The sequence below is a fragment of the Pristis pectinata genome, chromosome 5 (genome assembly GCF_009764475.1).
Source record: "Pristis pectinata isolate sPriPec2 chromosome 5, sPriPec2.1.pri, whole genome shotgun sequence".
Classification (NCBI taxonomy): Eukaryota; Metazoa; Chordata; class Chondrichthyes; order Rhinopristiformes; family Pristidae; genus Pristis; species Pristis pectinata.
In genome coordinates, this window is record NC_067409.1 from 41,916,386 (window position 1) to 41,938,902 (window position 22,517).

At 39.4% G+C, this 22,517-nt stretch overlaps 1 protein-coding gene across 1 annotated transcript in view; it reads right to left on the bottom strand.

Moving 5' to 3' along the window:
* kcnh8 (potassium voltage-gated channel, subfamily H (eag-related), member 8) overlaps window positions 1-22,517 on the bottom strand; it is a 288,746-nt gene that overhangs the window by 81,669 nt on the left and 184,560 nt on the right. Inside the window, exons 7-9 of the mRNA XM_052016213.1 lie at window positions 9,871-10,078; window positions 2,821-3,018; window positions 916-1,115 (exon numbers count right to left, since the gene is read on the bottom strand). Of these exons, the coding sequence (XP_051872173.1) occupies window positions 916-1,115; window positions 2,821-3,018; window positions 9,871-10,078 (606 nt within the window). The remainder of the gene's footprint in view (window positions 1-915; window positions 1,116-2,820; window positions 3,019-9,870; window positions 10,079-22,517) is intronic.

Genomic DNA, 22,517 nt, shown 5'->3' on the forward strand with positions numbered 1-22,517 from the left:
GGAGGCTGAGGACTGACAGATGAGTGATAGTGTGGGAGGGGGAGTTGAAGTGACTCCCTGTTGCCAGTCACTTCAACTCTGCCTCCCACACTTTCACAGATATGTCAGTCCTCGGCCTCCTCCACTGCCAGGAGAATTCCAAGCGCAAACTGGAGGAACAGCAGCTCACTTTCCATCTTGGAACCTTGCAGCCTAATAGGATGAACACTGAATTCTCCCACTTTAAGTAATCACCCCCTTCCCCACAACCACCCCTCCACAATGATGCTTCTTTTTTTTTCCCTTTCCTAGCCTATCTCTGTTATTTTTTCCTTACCTTTGACCCATCCCCTGGTGGACCTGCTCTCCCCTCCTCCCCCACACCTGCCTATCACTATCCTCTACCTGCATCTACCTATCACCACCCTGTGCCCAGCCCGCCTCCCCTCTTTTGTCCACTTATCACCACTCTGCTTTTCCATCCTTTTTATCTTCAGTCCTGAAGAAGGGTCCTGACCTAAAACGTTGACTGCCTGCTTTTCTCCACAGATTCTGCTTTGCCTGCTGAGTTCCTCCAGCGTGATAGTGTTTGTTAAATAGCCGGGAGGTACTATAACAACATGACTGGCAATAGGCAACAGGCTGCAGAAGCCCTGTGGTTATTCACACTCTTAATCTTTGCAGTTTCTTGTTTTCTTTGCACATGAAGCTCACCAAGGCAAGTAGGAATGGACCATATTTGTGTTCCAACTCTTGTTGAAAATCCAACTAACTTGCAATCCAAGGAAATAAAATAATGGGAAAATTGGGAACCAGCCAGTGAAAAGGGAAATATGCAGTTATTTTGAAAATATTCATAGTTTTATTTGCAAATCCACTCACAATAACACGCCAAAATATTTTCTTATCCTAGCAAATTTAAAATAAGGGAAGTACCTCATTAGCGTCAATTCCATTATTGACGGACCATGTTGTCTGGAAGTATTCCAGCATTCGTTGTTTCAGTTGCTTTGGTAGATGGTGGACCCGGATGAAATCCTTTAAATCTTTAATTCTGTGGTGATACAGAGACCACCGGGAGTACATGCGCTGAATGATAGCAGTTACATTTCCAAAGACCAATGCATGCATCAACGCTAAGAGGAGAAAGAAAATACAAGTGTAATAGAGTTGAACACAGCAATCAACAGTGTTGGCTATATTGTTCAGTTTGTTAGATTATGAACAAAAAATTTACGTGCTTGAGCAGGTCTGCAGTCAAAAAAACAATTCCTTAATTCTGGTGGTTTCAATCGAAATTGAGAGTTTAGCCTAGCAAGGTCAATTGAATAAACATATCAGAGCTGCCATCCAGTCAATTCCTGGGAAATCCTATTGTATATAAAATTAGCAATTTAGCTAGCCAGTCTGTGACTCACCAGATATTCCATCTATGCAGCTGAGCAGTGGTGGAGCTAGTGAGCAAAGTAATAATTTTGCATGAACACCCGAGCTTTCCAATATCCCTCTGGTAAAATCCTCATAGATTAAATAATATCTGGCAAAGCAAACTATCCTTTTGGAACAAATATAGCTTTATGCTATTGAATAATAAATTATGCTATTAAAAATGTGGATTCATTACAAAATATGACCTAATAGGGCAGCATAGTGCTGCTGCAGGTAGTGCTGCCGTCTCACAGCTCCAGAGACCCAGTACTGTCTGTCTGTAGTTTGCACATTCTCACTGTGAATGCATGGGGTTTCTCTTGGCTGCTCTGATATCCTCCCACATCCCAAAGGTGTACTGGTTGTTAGATTAATTGGCGACTGTAAATTATCCCTAGCATCGGTGGATGGTGGGAGAATGGGAATGTCTGAAAGGACAGGTTACAAGGAAAAAAGAAACAAACTGCTGGAAGAACTCAGCAGGTAAAGCAGCAAAGTGTAGGAAAAGGGATGATCCTATGTCCTCACATTGCAAGGAAAAAGGTTAGGGAATATGATTGATGAGACTGGTCTGAGATTTGACATGGACTTAATGGGCCAAATAGCCTTCTTCAATGTCATTACAAAATGTAATATCATAGTTTACCATCAGTCTTCAAAGTTGGTGCATTGTTAATGTTAAAAAAGGAAGTTAGGGGTCATGTACTAGGTGGTGGCATCATACCCAAAGTCTAGAAATGGTGGACGATGGCCCATTGAATGTGGAAGCTGTTGGGGATGCAAGGTAAGGACAGGAGGAATCACATTGAGAAGACACATTCTTTACTGCATTCAAAACATCCTGGTCCAATTGCCCCATGATCCTCAATACCTCTTCACTTTTCCAATGGAGTTTCCTCTGCAACTGCAGGTGATACAACACTGCCATTTTACTTCCTTATTTCTCTCTTCTTAAAGCTTCAAATTCTCCTTCTAGGTCAAACAGACATTAATTTATGTTTCTTTCAATTTCCTGTATTGCATTTTCTGGTACGGATGAGATCTCTTGTGTATTGAGAAGACCAAATGCGCAATTGACATTCACTTTGCAGACTGCCTCTAAAATGTCAGGAAGATTCCCAAGCCTGTCATTTTATTGAACTAAAAAGTGGCCTTTGATTCAACACAGAATGGGGTAGAAATTCAACTTGGACACAAGTGCAAAAATTATTGCATTGATCAATACGTGCCTCACTAGATATTCACTTCCATTGTCTTCTATGAAGTTAAACATCAGCCAAGCTTATGTCAGGTCATAGATGCAATATAACTAATTTTGCATGAATTTCTAAAAATTAATTTTCATCCCAATATATCATGTGCGCAAAGATTATATTTGAGATCTACCGATGTCAAAAAGATGAATGAACAAACCTCCTATCAGCATTGTGCAGATGGAAAAGATCTTCTCTGCCTCAGTGTTGGCTGAGACATTTCCAAATCCCACACTGGTCAGGCTGCTGAGGGTGAAGTAAAGGGCAGCAATATAGGCACTTCTGATTCCAGGTCCTCCCATTGTATTATTGTCATAATATGGAGTTTCAAGACGTTTGCCCAATTCATGCAGCCAGCCTATAATCATAGAGTGCACTTTGAATAAAAATCAGTAATCACCATTGGAATTTGCCCCTTTGCATTAAAGATTTATAAACCTGGTTTAAGAGTAGGCTATTCAACCTTCATGACTGTCAACTAGATCATGTTTGATTCACACAATATCTTTATTTGTACTCTGTGTGCCATGATACTAGTAATTTACAAAAATCTATTCATTACGACCTTGAAGATTTCAATTAATTCAATATTGATCAATGGGCCATTGATTTAAGGCATATAAACCATCTTTGATAAGTATTATTTTGTTAATATAATGTTTAGGGGTGATGGTGGTGGGAGATACAATAGAGGCATTTAAGAGGCTCTTAGATAGGCACATGGATATGCAGAGAATGAAGAGATATGGACCATGTGCGGGTAGAAGGGATTTGGTGTCATTAGCTTAATTAGTTCGGCACAACATCATGGGCCAAAGGGCCAGTTCCTGTGCTGTTCTACGTTCTAATATTCTGGAAAAGAAAACAAGGCCTGAATTGCTAGGCTAACATGGCCGGTCCTTGTTATATGTGAGAGAATTATCTGGTTAAAGTCTTTCAGTGGTAGTTGTTAAGATACCACTGAGGAATCATGAGTAGATCAAGTCCACCTCTATCGCAGAGTTGGAACAGATATAGCTTCTTCATTTACACTTGCCAGAAGCCTAACAGCTGTTTTTGATGCCCTCTGCAGACATCTGAAAAATCACCTTATACATGCTATATGGACACAAGACGCTGATTCATGGAATTGCCCCTCTTTGCATCTACTTTATGTTAGCAAAAAGAACAATACAAAGTCCAATTTCTCAGTTGCTACCCCTAACTGGATTTGGAAGAATGCCTTGTGAAAAGCGATGGATCAATAACATCAACAAGCCACCATTAAGACCAAAGCTTTAAAGATCTAGACTGCAGATGCTGGAAATCTGGAGCTATGAACGCCAAATGCTGGAGGAACTCAGCAGGTCAGGCAGCATCCATGGAGAGAAATGAACAGTTAATGTTTTGGGCTGAGACCCTTCATCAGTCCTGTGTTGACACAGTGTTAGAATTGGTCATAAAAAAATGGATTACTTGCAGAATTTCTATGGCCAGAAGATAAAGTTGGGTAAAATTTCTAATTTAGATTTTTGTGCAGAGAGGAAAGAATCAATAGCATTGTTAAATGCTAGGAACCAGACATATGTGATCTGATGGCCAAATGTTGACAATAGGATCTTCCTATTATAATGTTGAAATGGAAAGCATAATTCAAATATTAGTCTGGCCCCTCTGAGGAAATGGGATTACAGATATTAGGAAAATTTAACAGGAACCGCACTCAAACCTAGGGTTTTTAATATATAACCAGTAAATCACTCATTGTATTGTTCAAAATATGATGAAGAATCATTTATATGTGTTTATTTGAAAAGTGAACACTGCTTGAGATGACTGAAATAAAAATTCCCTCATAAAATACCCTCATAGGTACATGGAGCTGAGAAAAATAGAGGGCTATAGGCAAGCCTAGTAATTACTAAGGTAGGGACATGTTCGGTACAGCTTTGTGGGCCGAAGGGCCTGAATTGTGCTGTAGGTTTTCTATGTTTCTATGTTTCTAAAGTTCTCCTAGTTCTGCAGTCTGGTCTTTCCCATCTTTCCCCAGCTAAATTACTTCAGTCCTGAATTTTGCTCTACACTAAAGTCAATTATAGCAGATGCCAGTCACAAAACCTAAAAGTACAGTGGTCCAAAGTAAAAGCTAAATTTATCAAAAGGCCACATGTAAATTGTTCACAAGAACACAGAGTGCTAAGCATAATTAGAAAAATTGAGGGTTCCTCAATCAGACATGGCAGATTGCAATTGGTCCATTAAGTTCAGAAGCAGAATGCAATGGTCACCTGAGGGAGCAGGATAGGAATTTTTCCTGTGATTCAGCTGCAAACTGTGTTTCCCATCATGCTGACATCCGTCCCTATTATACCAACTAGAACTGACATTGCCAATATACAAAATATCAAAGAAGACAGTAAGAAAAATCAAAGCAATTGAATTTCTCTTCCAAGTTTCACTTACAAAAAAAACCCAGGAAAATCATCTTTGGTTGCACAGTCATTATTTTAAGCACGTGAATAACATATCGTATCCTTCAATTTCTCTTGTTTTAAGCATAAATGGAAACTGCTGAAAATGTCACAATTGCTTCCACTTCAATAATGCTCAGTAAGGTTTGACAGGAACAATTTCAACTTGCCACGGTCTTTTCAAATGTTTCACTCATCAAAGGTTGACAACTTCATCATTTTAGATAAACAAGTCATCTAGAGGCCAGAGCAGACAGCAGTTCTAAAATCTTTATTTCTGCCATCTGCGAATACATTGTTATCCTTTCCAAGTTCTCACACAGCTTGATTATTTCTAAAATCTCCCTACCCCTAGCAGTGCATGTGGTGACTTTAAAGCATTGGGGCTTATGTGCAGTGGCTCTGCATTGCAGAAGGACAATCAGAAGACTATAGTATCTGATATTTCACTGCAGGTTTTTGATAATATGCAAGAACCCAAAAGAAAGACTTTGATTGTTTTGTTTAGAAATATGTCAATGTACTTTTATTGTAAATTCGATGATTTTCTTTGCTTTGCTTTTACTAAGGTTGATTGGAGAAGATACTGCAGCAAGAGCTGACTCACAGCCAACCTAGCACACTATCAAAGTTACACAAATTGCTTATGACAGCTTTGACTATCTAAGAGAAACAGCAGCCTGCCATGTGGCCTCCTGCTAATCTTCACGTTATAAAGTCAGACTCAGTCCAAATTTACAGGACGCAAAGTCCTTGTCAAACTAATGAGTTAACATTAACTCTATGTGGCCCATCGGATTCCAGCACTACAGTACACATCAGTGTTGATAATTTGGAAAAATAAAGAAAATGTGAAATAGGCAATTTCAGAATTAATAGGTTACTGAGAAATGTTAGTAATGAGAAATAAATATGGTATGTAGTACAAAAGATTTATATGATGATTAATGAATATTCTATATTAATTTTGGAAGACCTCATATTATTCCAGATTGTCTCAGGAAGGGAACTTCATATTGCCATTGAGCAGAGATACTCAAATCCTGCAATTGATTGCAAAGCAATTCCTGGTTCACTGCAAATCTTGCTATCTTTTGTAGCCTAGAGTTTTATCCATTTTTTTGAAAGAATATTGTTCTGTTGGGAAGCTAGAACTAAGGATCCAATCACACTTAGTGTCCTGAGACTGCACTGGACTCAGTCAGACTCCTGACACTGGAACTCTACCTCAAGCTGCATCACAGTGAGAGATTACCAGGTCGACAGAGGAAATGAGTCAAGGATGTTCTCCAACCTCCTAATAAATGTAACATCCTCACTAACTCATGGGAATCCATGCCTCTTGTCCAATTAAAATGGAGAAGGAGCATCACTGAATGACTTCATTGGGAGTGCACAGAAGTCCAGTGAAAATGGTGGAAAGAGTGCATCGCCTCTCAAACTATCATACTGCCCTCATCACTCCTTGGAATCAACAAAACCGAAGTGGAAGAAACCTCAATCCTGAGATCCTGTCTAAGAAGAAGATTATTCTCTCTAAACAGTTTTTATTTTCTTCAACTACACCAGTACTCTATTTGAAACCTATAATAAGGGGGCAAACTATGCTACCCTGAAGGTGAAGCAAATTAAACTTGGAGTCTGCAAACAAAGGAAATATTTGATACAGGAACATGGAGATATGTGTCAGTGCACAGACTTTAATTGAAATATTATTTGTGGCAACTACATTTCTCAAGAAAGCCCATGGACATGGAATGAGCTTGTAAGGTAAACAGTTCTGTCTGCATTATTTAAGCAAGACTTCAATCAATGCAGTCGCACATATTGATGAAGGCAGCTCCTCCAGGGTGCATGTCTGAACCAGACAACAGGCAACCTGCATTTGTAAATATGGGGCCTAATGCCAGTCCTGCTAGGCTGAGCATTATCTGGCCTATGTATGACTGAATCAGTAGTTCTTAAAGGGATACTGGAGGCTGCCACCAAAAGTACTTCTTTCTCGTGTACTTACCATGACTCATGTGCCTTGAATGTTTGACAGGAACACAGAATAGTTGCAGCACAGGTCATTTGGCCCATTAAATCTGTACCAATTCTATGCAAGAACAATTCAGCTGGTCGCACTCCCTACCGTCTTCCTCCCTACCATCTTTCAAGTACTTATCCAGCTCCCAATTGAACACAGCAATTGAATCTGCCTCCACTACCACAATGGGAGTGCATGCCAGACTCTAACTACTCACCGTGTAAAAGGGTATTTCTTCATATCACTTTGGTTTTTTTGCCAATCGTCTTCATTCCATGTCTTCTTGACCATTTTTCTAATGGGAACAATTTCTCTTGACCTACCCTATAGGATTTTAATTTATTCTATCAGATCTCTTCACAACCTTCTCTGATCCCAGGATAACAGTTCCAGCTTCTCAAGTCTATCCAGGGACAAAGTCCTTCAACCTCGAATCATCATATTAAGTGTCTTCTGCACCTTCTCTTACTCTACTTACATTTATTTTAAAGTGTGGTGCCCAGGAATGAATACAATATGTCAAGTTAAATGTTCATCATGACTTCCTTGTTCTTATACTTTATGTTATACTCTTACAGAGAAATAATTTGTCATGTGATTGGGTGAGTGGCTCCAGATGGATTGCTCTTGTATTGAGCCGGTGTGGATTTGACAGGCCAAATTGCTTCCTTCATGCTGTCATCAGGAAAAGCACCAACAGAAGGCTACAGCTGGGGCTCCTGGAGATTAACCCCAATTGTGAAAGCAGAGGTAAAGATCGTGGCCTGTTGGAATTGGTGGGAAGGGAAGAGAGGGACCAAGGAGGTACTTTAAGAAACAGGTGTCTTCCTGAGACAGCAGCCCCTGCTCAGATTTTCTGGGTCCTGGGAAATCCAGTTCTAACTTAAGTACAGATTGCGGCTCTTGGTTGGCCCTTGCTTAAATATGTTAATGGAATATTCTGCCTCATGATGACAGGATACAAGTTAGCACAAAATCTGCCACTATAAAAATGACAGCAGTCATTTAAATCAGTGGTGGGAGTGAGGGGGGGGGGGATGCATTTGTCACTTTAACATTTTACTCTGACTCTCTCTTCCTTGCCAAAGGCACTTTAGTATCAAGGCCACGGAGTTAATGATGTAGATATGCTTGATAAGGGCCTCTGCATGATTTTTATGCTTTCGGAGAGGATGACTGACATATGCAGCTCTGGTGCCAATGGTAAAAACATTTTCAAACCACATCCGAAATAAGGGGTGGCACAATGACACAGCTGGTAGGACAGTGGCTTCAGAGCTCCAGTGACCTGAGTTCAATCCCAATCTCTCATGCTGTATGTGTGGGGTTTTCTTTTCTCCCTGTGACCATGTCAATATCCTTCAGGTGCTCCAATTTTCTCCCACATCCAAAGACTTGCTCGTTGGTAGGTAAATTGGTACTGTAAATTGATAGGTTATTTGGTACTGGCGAGTTGATGGGAGTGTGGGGAAAATAAATGGGATCTGCATAGAATTGGTGTAAATGGGTGTGTGATGGTCAGTGTGGACTTGGTGTGCTGAAGGGTCTGTTTCTATGCTGTAGGATTTCACGATCAGAAATTGGCTGTATCTACCCTGGGAGGCAGCATGGGCTGAATGTCTCCTACTGTGTTGTTATACTCACAAAATATTATATAAGGTAAAAGGAAAAGAAAGTTTGAAAATTCCTGAGTAAGGGGGAAGTGTTGAATGTACCGGTTCAGGGTTTATTGCAGTCAGCAAAGATGTTAAATAGAGCTTCCCCATTGGGATGGAGAGTAAAATTAAATACATGGCTCCTGGAACATATGGTGTAGAAACAAATGACTTCTACCTCCCCTCCCCAACACAAGACAACACACAAATATTCATGGTGACATTCAACTAGCATAAAATTTCAACAAAACTCGATTCTCAAAAAAGTTTGCATTCTGAGTGAAATAAAGATAATGTTGTTAGAACATCCATTACAATGTGTCCTTTTGTCAGTGAACAGTGGACCCATTGCTTGCTGTGTAAATTAGCAGCATATACAGTAGCTTATTTACAGTGGTATTTGTTCCCACTCGTTGGAGCTTGCAGCTTTCAGTTCAATATAATTTGATTGTGAAGCATTTCAAAATAGAACTTATTAGGGAGACAAGATATCAGCATGCATTTCAACCATGTGAAGTTTCCTTTCTTCTGGCAGTGAACCAGCTGGTTAATACCATTTACATTTAAGTATGAATTGTGATTTGCTCTCCAGACCCACTGAGAAGATATCAGCATAACTAGACATTGTACCTTTAATCTTTGTAAGCAGTGTAAAAAGTCTTTTGTTCAAAGTATTTTCCTCATAATAAGCCAAAATCTAACACAAAATAAATAACGTGGATTCCATCAATTATTCTTTTTACACTAAAAATGTAGTGTGCTTTATCTCCAATGAACAACATTTAAACAGATTCAGTTAGCATCAGTTAGCAGATGAAATATTATGCAAGTTACCCTCTCACACTTTCACTGTGCTCAAAAGGAGTTTAAATCAGAGAATTAAAAGTATAGTACGTCAGTTTCTGACCTGTGGTCCTTTCGAATATGAGTCAAAGTGCAGAAGATTTCAAATTGCTTTCTTAGCAAAATGCAAGGACAGTCATACTTGTTTATGTAATGGAAGTGGATAAGTGATTTGTAATAAATTACTGTTTAAAACATTGCATTAAAAATCGTGCAAGAGTGGGAGGACTTACCAATGTCCCATGTATGTGGGTCGTTACCTTCTATTTCAATTTTGCCAATAACATACCAGATGCATGCCATCCAGTGAGCCAACAATGCAAACATGGACATAAGCAGAGTTAGAACTATTGTGCTGTGCTGAGAGTATCGATCCAGCTTCTGCAATAGTCTTAACAGACGCAACAGGCGTACAGTTTTGAGAAGGTGGACAATTGAGACCTGTTGAAAAGCAAAAACACTGACAGTCAGCATTGTTTTCCCTGGAAATATTAGGATAATTCAGGTTACAAATGAATTCATTGGATCCCCTTATGAACGATTCATCATTAACAGGCAAACTATTCCCTTTACTGCTGAAATATTTTTACTGCATTTCCCTTACTTACCTCAGTTATGTCAAAAATTGCCATAACCACAGCCAACTGAAGGTATTAAACATGCACATTTCTATTATTTTAGTTCCTTCATTAAACTATTTAGAGCTGATATTCAGTATAATTGCCAGATATTTTTAAAAAGATGATAAATCATGTACTTTATTACCTACTAGGATTATCCCATCATAGCACAAAAGTATCGGTTGAATTGTCCTTGACTCAGCCCACTGCAGACCCCATACACCTGGACTTTTTCCAGATGTGCGTGGCTAGAAAACCTGACAGGGATTCTGCAAATGGCAACTAGGACTCAGGCAGTGTATCTTAAGGCCACATCTCTGGAACACACTGAGAGCTTTTGATGGCTATCAAAGGCTTTTTAAGTACTTTTAAATACTCCTGATTGTCAGACACATTTAAAAATCATATAATTACATTTAAATAATTAATATATATATATATTTATAATTAAATGCATAAAATAATTAATAACATTTAAGTAATATAAGTAAGCACTTGATTGCACTTAAATTTTTCCATTGGGTCAATGACCCCATTCAGGTGATTGGTAATGCTATTGGTACACCACCCCTTTCTGGTGTAAAGTCGAGGCTCCCTTCAATGAGTCAGTGCTTTGCTGCTGGGTTCAATGGTGAGTCAAGCAGTGGAGCAGAAGGTCTGCTGAGCTGGCATCCAGCTCCTGTTGGGCTTCAAACTTTCAGCAGACTCATGCAAAGTCCGAAAACTGCTGACCTGTTACTGGCCGACAACTGGTGTCTTCCATTGGGATAGTCAGCTATAAGCCAATACGATTCCTCCTGTAAAGTGTTGCTGGATGTGCAAAGCCTTTTTGCTGAAACTACTTGCAATGGATATCTTTGGGCTGGTGCTAATCATTTTAATCATAGAATTATAAAGGTTATATGGCATGGAAACAAGCACTTTGGTCCAACCATTAAGCACCATTTACACCAATCCTACACTTAATACCATTTTAATCTCCCCACATTTTAAATATTATGGAATTTGGTAAAAGTGGAAACTCCACTTCACTGTCTGCTTGAAGCCTGACCTTATATTTACTAATTGCGATCTGTCTAATCAGTTCCCTCTGCATAGTCTCTGCCTTTCCAGGGAATCCTCTCCCTCTGAATTTTTTTCCAGTGTCTTCCTTACCACTGATGTTTGGCTGTTAGTGTCCAGGTTACCTAATAGGTTGGTATAGAACTAAACCACTCAGTCATCAAACCTCTTCCATTACTCAGTTGATAACTGGTGATCAGTAACATCTATCTTCATTTGCTCATCACCCATTCATACTGCTACATGCACAAAAAAACACCATCAAGCTGCCTGGAAAGCTTTTGAAATCTTCGGATTTCTAGCATTGTGTTAAGAAATGTTTTTTTTGAATTCATGCTTGATGGCCAAGCTCCAATTTTAAGATTTTACTTTCTTGTTCTGGATTCCCCATCAGAGGAAATAGTTTACCCACCATACCAGATCCTCACCATTTTGTGCACCTCAATGAGACTATTCCTCCGTCTTCTAAATTCAGGAGAAGCGGTCGGCTTATGCAAACTGAATTTAACTTCTTAAGAGTTGTTGTCGTTCATCTGAATCTGCTTTGTGCCCTCTCAAAGGCCAATCTATCTTTCTTGAGGTGAGGTGCCCAATATTTATACAGTATTCCATTCAGGATCTGACCAAAACTTTATATCTCTGATATAACTTGCTTAGTTTCGTACGCAGTCTCCTTGAAACATAGGGTGATTTTCATTTATGATTTTCATTCATTTCCATGCATGAAGCTATTGAATTTAAAAGGAGTAAAGAGCTTATCGGGCAAAATGTGTTAATTGATTAACACAAGCTTCTTCAGATTTTAAATAAAATCAGAAAATGCTGGAAATAATCAGCAGGTCAGGCAGCATCTGTGGAAAGAAAAAGAGAATTAACGTTTCAGGTCAGAGATCCTTCATCACGTCGAAGGGTCTTGGACCTGAAATGTTAACTCTGTTTCTTTTTCCACACATACTTCTGACTTGTTGAGTGTTTCCAGCATTTTCTGTGTTCCATTTTGAATTTCCAGCTTCTGTAGTATTTTTTGATCGGCAATTATGCCTAGTATGCTTTAACAAAGAAGCTAAAATTGTGGTTTTGATTTTCACTTTCCTCTTCAGAGCTTAGTTCACAAAGGTTGAGATCCCCAACAATTTGATGCTATCTTAGTTCTACAGTGGAGTGTCAGCCAAGATTATATTCCTATGTTCTGGAAGAGCTCTTGAATTAATAATGTTTTGATTTAGACCCATTGAATTTAATAGACCAAATTTCAGAAGCTGAATGCAATATATAGCTCCTACTACACAGTGACTGGGGTTGAATCTATAGGTAAGTATTATATTCAATCGCATATTCCAAGGAAGTAGTTAAGTGGGAACCTATAATCAAATAGATGTTCAATTAAGTGCCTTGACTTCTGAGGAAGAAAGATTGCTGCGGAACAACAAAACTGAATCTTCCCATTTCTGAAATTTCATGTAATAAAAGCTGGATAAAACCATGCAGAGAAAGTCTTTGAATGCAGGCAGTCGCATGTAGCAATACTTAACATTAAAAGCAAATTTGATACAGAGAAATGTTGAGGAAAGGTCATCCTCTAATCACAATCATTCAAGTTTCATAATCCTTGAGGTTTAACTGCCCTAACTGCAGGCAGCTGGTGTAAAACAACAGCTCTTTCCTTTGACAAGGCAGCAAAGTCAGAGAATAATAATTTTGGCTTCTAAGAAATGGAATAATAATTGTTTTATGTTTAGATAAAAGAAATATACAAAGTACAGCAGCTGCTCTTTTCTACTGTGCTAACATTGTAGGAGAGAAAATATATTGTACTCAGCTATTTTCTCGCACAGTGCAGCAAAGATTCATAGATTGGTTTAGAACTCAGTAGCAAGTGGTTTTGACACTCAGAAATGTTTTCCTCATATTTCTGAAGAAATAAAATGAAAGTAGTTCAAAAGTCTCTTAAACAACTATTTGTTTAAAAGTCTCTTTATGTTTTATTAATGACTACATCCAGTCAATTAAGGGGAAATAACACTCATTAACACAAACTGTAATTGATGAACAAGTATTCTTTACCTACGTTTTGTCACATTTATATAAAAAATTAACAATATCAACAATACTATTTACTTTAGTAATAAAAGTAAAATATGACCAATACTTTAAGTATGAAAAGGAAACAGTATATTCTGAAAACTCTCAGCATATCAGGCAAAATCTGTAAACAGGGAAACATATAACATTTCAGATCCAATGGTCATGGAAATTTTACCCAGCTGTTTAATCTGTAACAATTCCCAAACTATTTTAAAGCTATGTCAGCTAATCTAGTTCGCCCAGGTTTTCTTATGTGAATATGTTTTTAACCTGTCCTCCACCAACTGAGAAAGAAGACATTTCCTGCGAGAAAGTATTAGAATAAGCAGAATAAAGTGAGATTCGCTTTCAAAACAAAAGTTTTTCACACAGATATTGGGAGTTAACAACATGAGTACTGACTTGCTTCAAGACAACTCCCGAGTGCTGAAAATAAATGCAGCCTCCCCCATATGTCAAAGTTAGATTAGTTGAAGATGAAAGGTAAACTGCTAACTGCGCTTTATAAATGGTCAAAAGAACTGCTAAATCCCAAGTGAAAACCCATGTCTTAAACTCATTCCAAGAAGAGTTCTTCCTGGTGCAAACATCTATTGATAGCAAGCTGAACTATGACAGCTCAAAAAAGCAAGTTTGTTTATTTGACACATTTTCTTGGCAGGTTACAGAGGTAACATTTCAGGATCATGATCCTTCTGCAATACTGAGGAAACGTTACCCAGGTACTTTCCCAGTGTTCTCTTGTTTAATATATTTTAGCATCTAAAATGATTTTGACTCTATTTTGGCCAGCTTGTTTGTTCAGTTCTACTTATTTTTTGGTAATATGCATTCCTCACATAATTTTAATTTGTCTCTGCCTACATTACAACACACATTAGTGGTTTGTTTATAGGCTCAATGCAATATTCTGTGCTGCTGGGCCAGAATATTTCCTCTTATTTCCACAAACTCTGAGAAACAAAAGGGCAGAAATATATTCTAGCTCCTATTTTTTTCCACTTCATGAAGATCTAGCTGTTGCTCTAACTGGGAAACCAAGAACCTAGAAATTCACTGTGTGGCTGCATTATGCAATGCTATATATTGGGCTTATATTTTCAGCTTGAACTCATAACAAAAAAAAACAAATAAACACCCCAAAGGCAACTTGGAATAATAGCTTTGCTTTTCACCATTAAAATTCTGTACTGCTGATTAATGTCTATCATGCAGAATTTATACTTTGCTTTCAGCATGGTGCATAGGGCTTTCAAAACATGCACATAGACAGGACTACCCTTTCTGTCTGTGGAAGTGCTGACAAATGGTCTAATAGTGCTGAAAAAAAAAGCCAGTTAGTAAACGCATGGGCAGAAATGGGGTAAAAAGCAAATGGTGTGCCTGATTATGTGAAAGAAAATGTAGATGTTGCAAAGAAATAGTTAAGGGAAATCCTGAACCAGTCTGTAAATCCTGCAGAGCTTTTACTTCTGTGGTTACTGGTGGAATTGCCAGTTAGATTGCAGGCCATCTAAGATTGCAAATTCAGTTTCATCTTATGAAGAAAGATAATTGACACTAATAAACTGTAACCAAACTGAAAATAAAATATAAGGAAGAGGAGGATTTGTTCGGAACACAGCGCAGTTAGGCGCCATGCTGAATCAAGTGGATGGATGCCCCAGTGAGCTGTTTCACAACAAGGTCTCTGCAGCAACAACTCTGCCACATCCACCCTGACTTCACAGTAAATATTTGCAATAGTTTCTGAAAATAGTTTGCAATGTCAGTGTGATAAGTAATAAAAATGTAGTCAGTACCCTTGATGAAAACCCTGGGATACACAGGAATTCAGATGTATGTCTACTGTTTACATTTTACAATGACAACAACAACAATAGGAGGAATACCCCAATGGCTGACATGGAAATTGTGCAAGTATGCAATTCCCTGTCTCCAGAGTGCTTGAAAAGGTTCTCAACACCTTCAACACATGCATTTACAGAGATTGAGAGATGATGCACCTCTTGGCTGGAATTTTTACATAGTTGTGTGTGATTAATGTTGTCAAACACTTATAAAAAAACAGAAAAAAAATCACAAACAGAACCCAAAGTGAAAACTGAAAAATTGAAGCCCTATTTGGATAGTAACAGCAGCACTGTATTTTGTATCTGAAAAAACAGTTCCATAAAAGAAGGCAGATTTTAACTCACTGCTGTCACCATACAATGAAAATAAAATTCTGAAAATATGCAGCAGGAAAGGCAGCACCTGTAGGGAGAGGAAGGGGACTAATGTTTCAGTCTGAAGACCTTTCATCAGAACTGTGTAGTGTGTGTATTGCTACAGACTCGGATTGATATCAAGATAAAGACATTTTAAACCAGGGATTAATCATGTGTTCCTTATCTGGACTATGGACTATGTCTGTACCAGACTCTCAACAAAGAAGCACCTTAATTCCACTCAGAGTAAAGTAGCCCACTTGACTGACACCCTCACACACACTAAACATTCATTCCCTTGAGCACCTGGAGCTGTAGGGTGCACCATCTACAAAATTCAACACAGTTACTGGCCTTGGCTACTCTGACAGCATGTCCTAAACACATAACCTTTACCAACAAGGACGACAGGTTCTGGGAGCATGACCACTGGCAGGTTTCAATCACACATCATCCTGATTTGGAAATACGTTGTCAATACATCATCACTGGAATTTCCCACCCAACAGTATTGTGGGGGTACTTTCAGCAGAAGGCCTGCAGTGATCCATCACCACCTTCTCAAGGGTAATTAAGGATGGGCAAGAAATGCTGGCTTTCAGGAGGCACGCAACCTAAAAATGAATAAATTAAAAAGAAATCCCACACCACTGGATGAATTCTATTCTGGGCACAATATTCTAACTATGCAATACCTTGCTTTGTTTTATTGGTATGTTTTATTTAATAGAGTCATTGAAAATTTACAACATAGGAGGCCATTTGGTCCATCATGTCTGTGCCTGTCAGAAAATCCTATCTAACCTACTTCCACTTGTAGTATGAAAGGCCAGGGGTCAGATGGCAGTGACAACACTACTGACCCCCATGGTCGGATGATAGCATTGCCTATTGGGTCGGAAGCTACACCACTGTCAATCAAGGGTCTGACTCCACCCCACCCATCAAGAGCGTACCTAAGGATTGGCTTGTAACTCACCTTTGTTCTTGACCCTGAATCATTGGCTTGTTTGAATTACCTGAACAGGCTCCACCCAGCTACAGCCCTATAAAAGATGGTACATGTGGGTAATTCTCTCTCTTTTCCAATTGCTGCCGGGGTCGAGACCACAGGTGAGAGGGTGCACTTCCACAGGGGTCTAGGAGCATCCTAAGTAGATACCCAGTAGTGTAGAGCCGTTGTTTGTCCAGATTCAGGGGGTTCAGACAACGTATTTGTTCGTTCCCTGATTGTTTGTACTAGTTCGTTGTGTGTGTGTGAGCGTGTGTGCACTTCACCTCTGTTGCAACTCCCCCCACGTTTCGCGATCACCCGAGTGTGAGTGTGCATTTGTTCCTTCTCATTCTGTTCCCGCGTCTGTCTTTGTAAATAAAATTCTCTTTTTTGAAGTACAAAGACTGGGTGTCCAGATACCTCTATCTTTAAGATTCAAAAGAACCTTTCTCATAACACCACCTATCAGCATAAGGTCCACAGATCTTGGTCAAAGTTCTTCAAGTATTCCTTTAAGTATCACTTAAATGCGATGGTAGTTTCTGCTTCTATCACCTTTCACATACAAAAGAAATCCTTATATCCCATCTAATCCTACCACCAATTACTTTAAATCTCTGGGTTATAATCCCTCTCCTGAGGGATTTAGGTCCTTCCTATTTTCCTCCCTTATGATTTTATAAATCTCAGTTCAGTCTCTCCTGCAATCCAAAGAAAATAACTCTTATCGTTACTCATAGCTATATATTTTTTAATCCTAGCAACATCCTCATAAATCTCTTCTGCACCCTCTCCAGTGCAATCACATCCTGTAATATGGTGACCAGAAATGTATTCAGTACCCAAACTGTGACCTAATTGTGTCTATAACTGTTGTATTTTCTGTGCACACAAGCCTAGAAAATGGCTTGTCCAAACTCTTGCTTTGCAACCTGTTGTGAATCTTCAAGGGATGATTTGCTGAAACACTAATATCTCTTTTGTCACTGGCTTTAAATCTATGCCCGACACTATCGGAACATCTTCAGCATTTCATTAATGCATATGCATAACGTAAGACTTTTTAAATTGAACATCACTTGCTAAGTATAGGGTAACTATCCCAAAGCATCATATTATTATTATTTTTCTGATGTGGTTTTTGCTGGTAATACCAACATTTATTATCTGTTCCTAGTTTCCTTTGAGAAGATAATGGCGTGTAAGCTGCCCTTGCCATTATCGTGCTGAAGGTGCTCTCAAAGTGCTGTTATTTAAGGGATTCCAGAATTTATGACCAAGTGATAATGAAGGAAGGGTGATATACTTCCAAAGCGGAATGGTGTCTGATTTGGAGGTGAAATTGGATGTGGTGGAGCTGTTTCAATGTATTCACCGACTGCATCCTGAGAGGCAAAGATTGAGGGTTGGGAGGTGCTGTTGAGGAGGCTTTGTGTGATATCACTGTCTTAGAAAAGGTACAAACACCAGCCAATATTTATGGTAGTGGACAAAGTGCCAGTCAAACAGACTACTTTTTCCTGAGTAATGTCAAACTTCTTGAAATACATTGATTTTTCAACTGTTCAGGGAAATGAAGAGTATTTGTTTACAATCCTGCTTTGCACCTTGCTGATGGTGAAAAGGGCTTTGAAAAGGTTATGACATTGAGGTTAATATAATAGCAAGGTTAGAAGATTGACAAAGAAAGCGAGGTATGACCTTCGTAAAGCTATAAGGGATGCCAAGAGACAATACCAACTCAAAAGAGTCCCTGACCAGCCATCAGTTATGGCAGGGCTTGCATGCCATAACAGGCTACAAGACAAAGTCAGGCTGCATAGTTAACAACAGCGCATCCCTTCCTGATGAACTTAATGCATTCTATGCACATTTTGAACAAAAAGGAAGTGGATTGTCATCATCCACTCTGACAGCCACCAATGCAGCTGAACCTGTGATCACAGTGGAGGACGTAAGATCAGTCTTCCGAAGAGTGAACACGAGGAAAGCACCTGGCCCAGATGGTGTCTTGGGCCGCGTGCTCAGATCTTGTGCTGATCAGCTGGCAGAAGTATTTGCGGACATATTCAACCTCTCCCTGCTTCAATCTCAAGTTCCTTCCTGTTTTAAGAAGACCACTATCATCCCGGGACCAAAGAAAAGCAAGGTGACATGCCTCAATGACTACCGACCAGTGGCTCTGACATCCACAATCATGAAGTGCTTTGAGAGGTTGGTCATGGCACACATCAACTCCAGCCTACCAGACAACCTGGACCCATTGCAATTCGCATATCATCGAAACAGGTCTACAGTGGATGCCATCTCCCTGGCCCTTCACTCAGCTCTGGAGCATCTGGACAGTAAAGACACTTATGTTAGACTATTGTTTATTGACTACAGCTCTGCCTTCAATACAATAACACCAAGCAAGCTTGTCACCAAACTCCAAAAACTAGGACTCAACACCTCCCTCTGTAACTGGATCCTTGACTTTCTAACAAACAGACCGCAATCAGTGAGGATAGGCAGCAATTCCTCCGGCACGATTATTCTCAACACTAGTGCACCTCAAGGCTGTGTCCTCAGCCCTCTACTCTACTCCCTATACACTCATGACTGTGTGGCCAGATTCTGCTCTAACTCCATCTACAAGTTTGCAGATGATACCACCGTTGTAGGCCGTATCTCAAACAGTGATGAATTGGAGTACAGGAAGGAGATAGAGATCTTAGTAGAATGGTGTCATGACAACAACCTTTCCCTCAATGTCAGCAAAACTAAAGAGCTGGTCATTGACTTCAGGAAAGGGGGTGGTGTACATACACCTGTCTACATCAATGGTGCTGAGGTCGAGAGGGTTGACACCTTCAAGTTCCTGGGAGTGAACATCACCAACAACCTGTCCTGGACAAACCACATGGATGCCATGGCCAAGAAAGCTCACCAGGAGGCTAAAGAAAGTTGGTTTGTCCCCTTTGACTCTCACCAACTTTTACCGATGCACCATAGAAAGCATCCTATCAGGATGTATCACGGCTTGGTATGGCAACTGCTCTGCCCAAGACTGCAAGAAGCTGCAGAGAGTTGTGGTCACAGCCCAGCGCATTACAGACACCAGTCTCTCCTCCTTGGACTCTGTCTTTACCTCTCATTGTTTTGGTGTAGCAGCCAGCATAATCAAAGACCCCACCCACCCGGGACATTCTCTCTTCTCTACTCTTCCATTGGGTAGAAGATACAGGAGCCTGAGGGCACGTACCACCATTCTTAAGGACAGCTTCTACCCCACAGTGATAAGACTATTGAACAGTTCCCTTATACAATGAGATGGACTATGACCTATGACCTCATGACCTCACGATCTACCTTGTTGTGACCTTGCACCTTATTGCACTGCACTTTCTTTGTAGCTGTGACACTTTACTCTGTACTTTTATTGTTTTTTTTTACTTGTACTACATCAATGCACTCTGTAGTAACTCAATGTAACTGCACTGTGTAATGAATTGACCTGTAAGATCGGTTTGTAAGACAAGTTTTTCACTGTACCTCGGTACAAGTGACAATAATAAACCAACACCAATACCAATATCTGTGCCCTAAACTACTTACAATCCATATTTATAGCTTAGGCTAAGGGTACTGAGTATAATGCAGTCATATTTACCGACAATCCAAAGGTGAATAGGAAAGCAAATTGTGAGAAGGGCTCAAAGAGTCTACAACAGGGCATAAATAGGCTAAGTAAGTGAGTAAAACTTGGCAGATGGAGAATAATGTGATGAAATGAGGACATCAAAGTTGGGAAGAACAGAAATGCTGTTTAAATGGCAAGTGACTACAGAATGCTATGCTACAAAGGGATCTGGGAGTCCTCATACTTGAAACACAAAAGTTAATGTTCAGGTATGGCAAAAAATTTGGAATGCAAATGGAACATTTGCATTTATTACAAAGTGGATGAAGTATAAAAGTGGAGAAGCCATGCTACAACTGCACAGGATATTGGTGAGCCACATCTAGAGTACTGCGTATAGATTTGGTTTCCTTTTTTAAGGAGGGATATAGTTGTACTGTTGGCCATCTATACTCATTTGTTTGTAGAGGAATGAGAAGTGATCTTACTGAGACTAAAATACTCTGTGGAGGCAGAATAAATTCTGAGATTTTGTTTCCAGTCATGAGGGTATCTAGAACTAAGAAGCATAGTTTCAGAGTAAAGGGTTGCCTATTTTAAACAGCAATAAAGAGGAATTACTTCTCATAAAGGATTGTGAATCTTTGCATTCCATTGCACTCAGAGGCTGAATCACTGAATGTATTCAAGGCTCAGGTGGACAGATTTTGTGCCTGTCAGGGAGATAAGGATTATAGGGAACAGGGAGTAAATGGAGCCATGATCAGTCATGATCTTACTGAATGACGGAGCTTATGGTTACTTCTGCACTTATTTCTTATGCTCTTGTCACGGAAAGACTTCCTCACCGCAGAAAGCATGAACTACAAGAGGAGAATAGTTGTTCTGTGTCCAGCCTGGTGACGATTCTGGTAAAATGTGACTGCTCAGGATATTGATGGTGGGAGATTCAATCATAACAATGCTTTTGAATGTCTAGGGTAAATAGAGTTTTTCTCTGGATTCCTATTGACAACTTTTAAGAGCAGCCACTCTCACATCAACTTCTATGAAAGTTTGAATGAAGATTGTACTGAGTATAGAGCAGAGTGATCTATGGGACCCATCTGAACATTAGTTAGCAGGAGAATGATGAGTAATTTCCACTTGATAGCAGTGTCAATGATATCTTCTATCACTTTTCTTTTGCTGGCAGTAGTCTGATGGAGGAGTAGTTGGCCAGCTATTGACCAGAAATATTCATTTGGTTTCTCTCCACAGATTCTGCCTGACATGCTGAATAGTTAAAGGTATTTGGTTTTCATTTTAGAAACTGGCCAGACCGTATTTCTTCGCTTTTTTTGTGAACAGGTCATAATTTGGGCACATTTCTGTTTTATCAGGTAGATGGCAGGATTACAACTGCAGTAGAACAACTTTCCTGGAGACACAACTGGTTCAGCACTGTAACCAATGTAAGGGATCATTGCCTATCTACAGCACTCAGCTGTTTTAGAATATCACATGAGATGAACAAATTGATGGAAGAATGAGTTCTGTACTTCAGGGGGCTGCCAAAATAGATTATCCACTCAAGAATTCTGCATGAAACTGATTACAAACACTTCTGTTTTGCCTTTTGCATTCACTTGCTGGGCCCCACTTTGAAGATGGGGATAATCTTGGAAACTCCTTGAACTGGTATGTGTTTAACTGTCCACCACTATTCACAAACAGATATGGAGAAACTGCTTTTATCTATGAAATTGTCCATAGCATTGTGCTTTAACACATTAGTGTACATCAAGGTATGCTTCTATTCTAAACTCAAGAAGATATTTTGGTATCATCCTCAAATTTCGGATCATTCCCCAGTTACTACATTCAAATCTTTAATGAAATTATAAAACAAACAAGGCCCTACTTCCAATTTCTGCAGTATACTGCTTATAAGCAGCCTTCTAAAACAAAGGAAAACTGTTGATTGCAACATTTTCCTTACCAATATTTTAATGGATTCTATCTTTAATTTTGACTAATTCTGGATTGTTTAATGCCAGACAAAAATTATTGTTGAAAATCAAAATTAATCATAGGCACTGGAAATACGAAACAAAAACAGATTTGTTTTTGCTAGAAGGCATTTCTGAGGAAGGGACCTTAAGTGTTAACTGTGTTTCTCTTTCCACAGATGCTGCCTGACCTGCTGTTTGCAACACTTTGTTTTTGTTAACAACTTATGGTGTTAGAGAAGTCATTTCTTTATTAACTTGTATTACCGTGCAGCAAGGCACTATTTTGGCAAGAA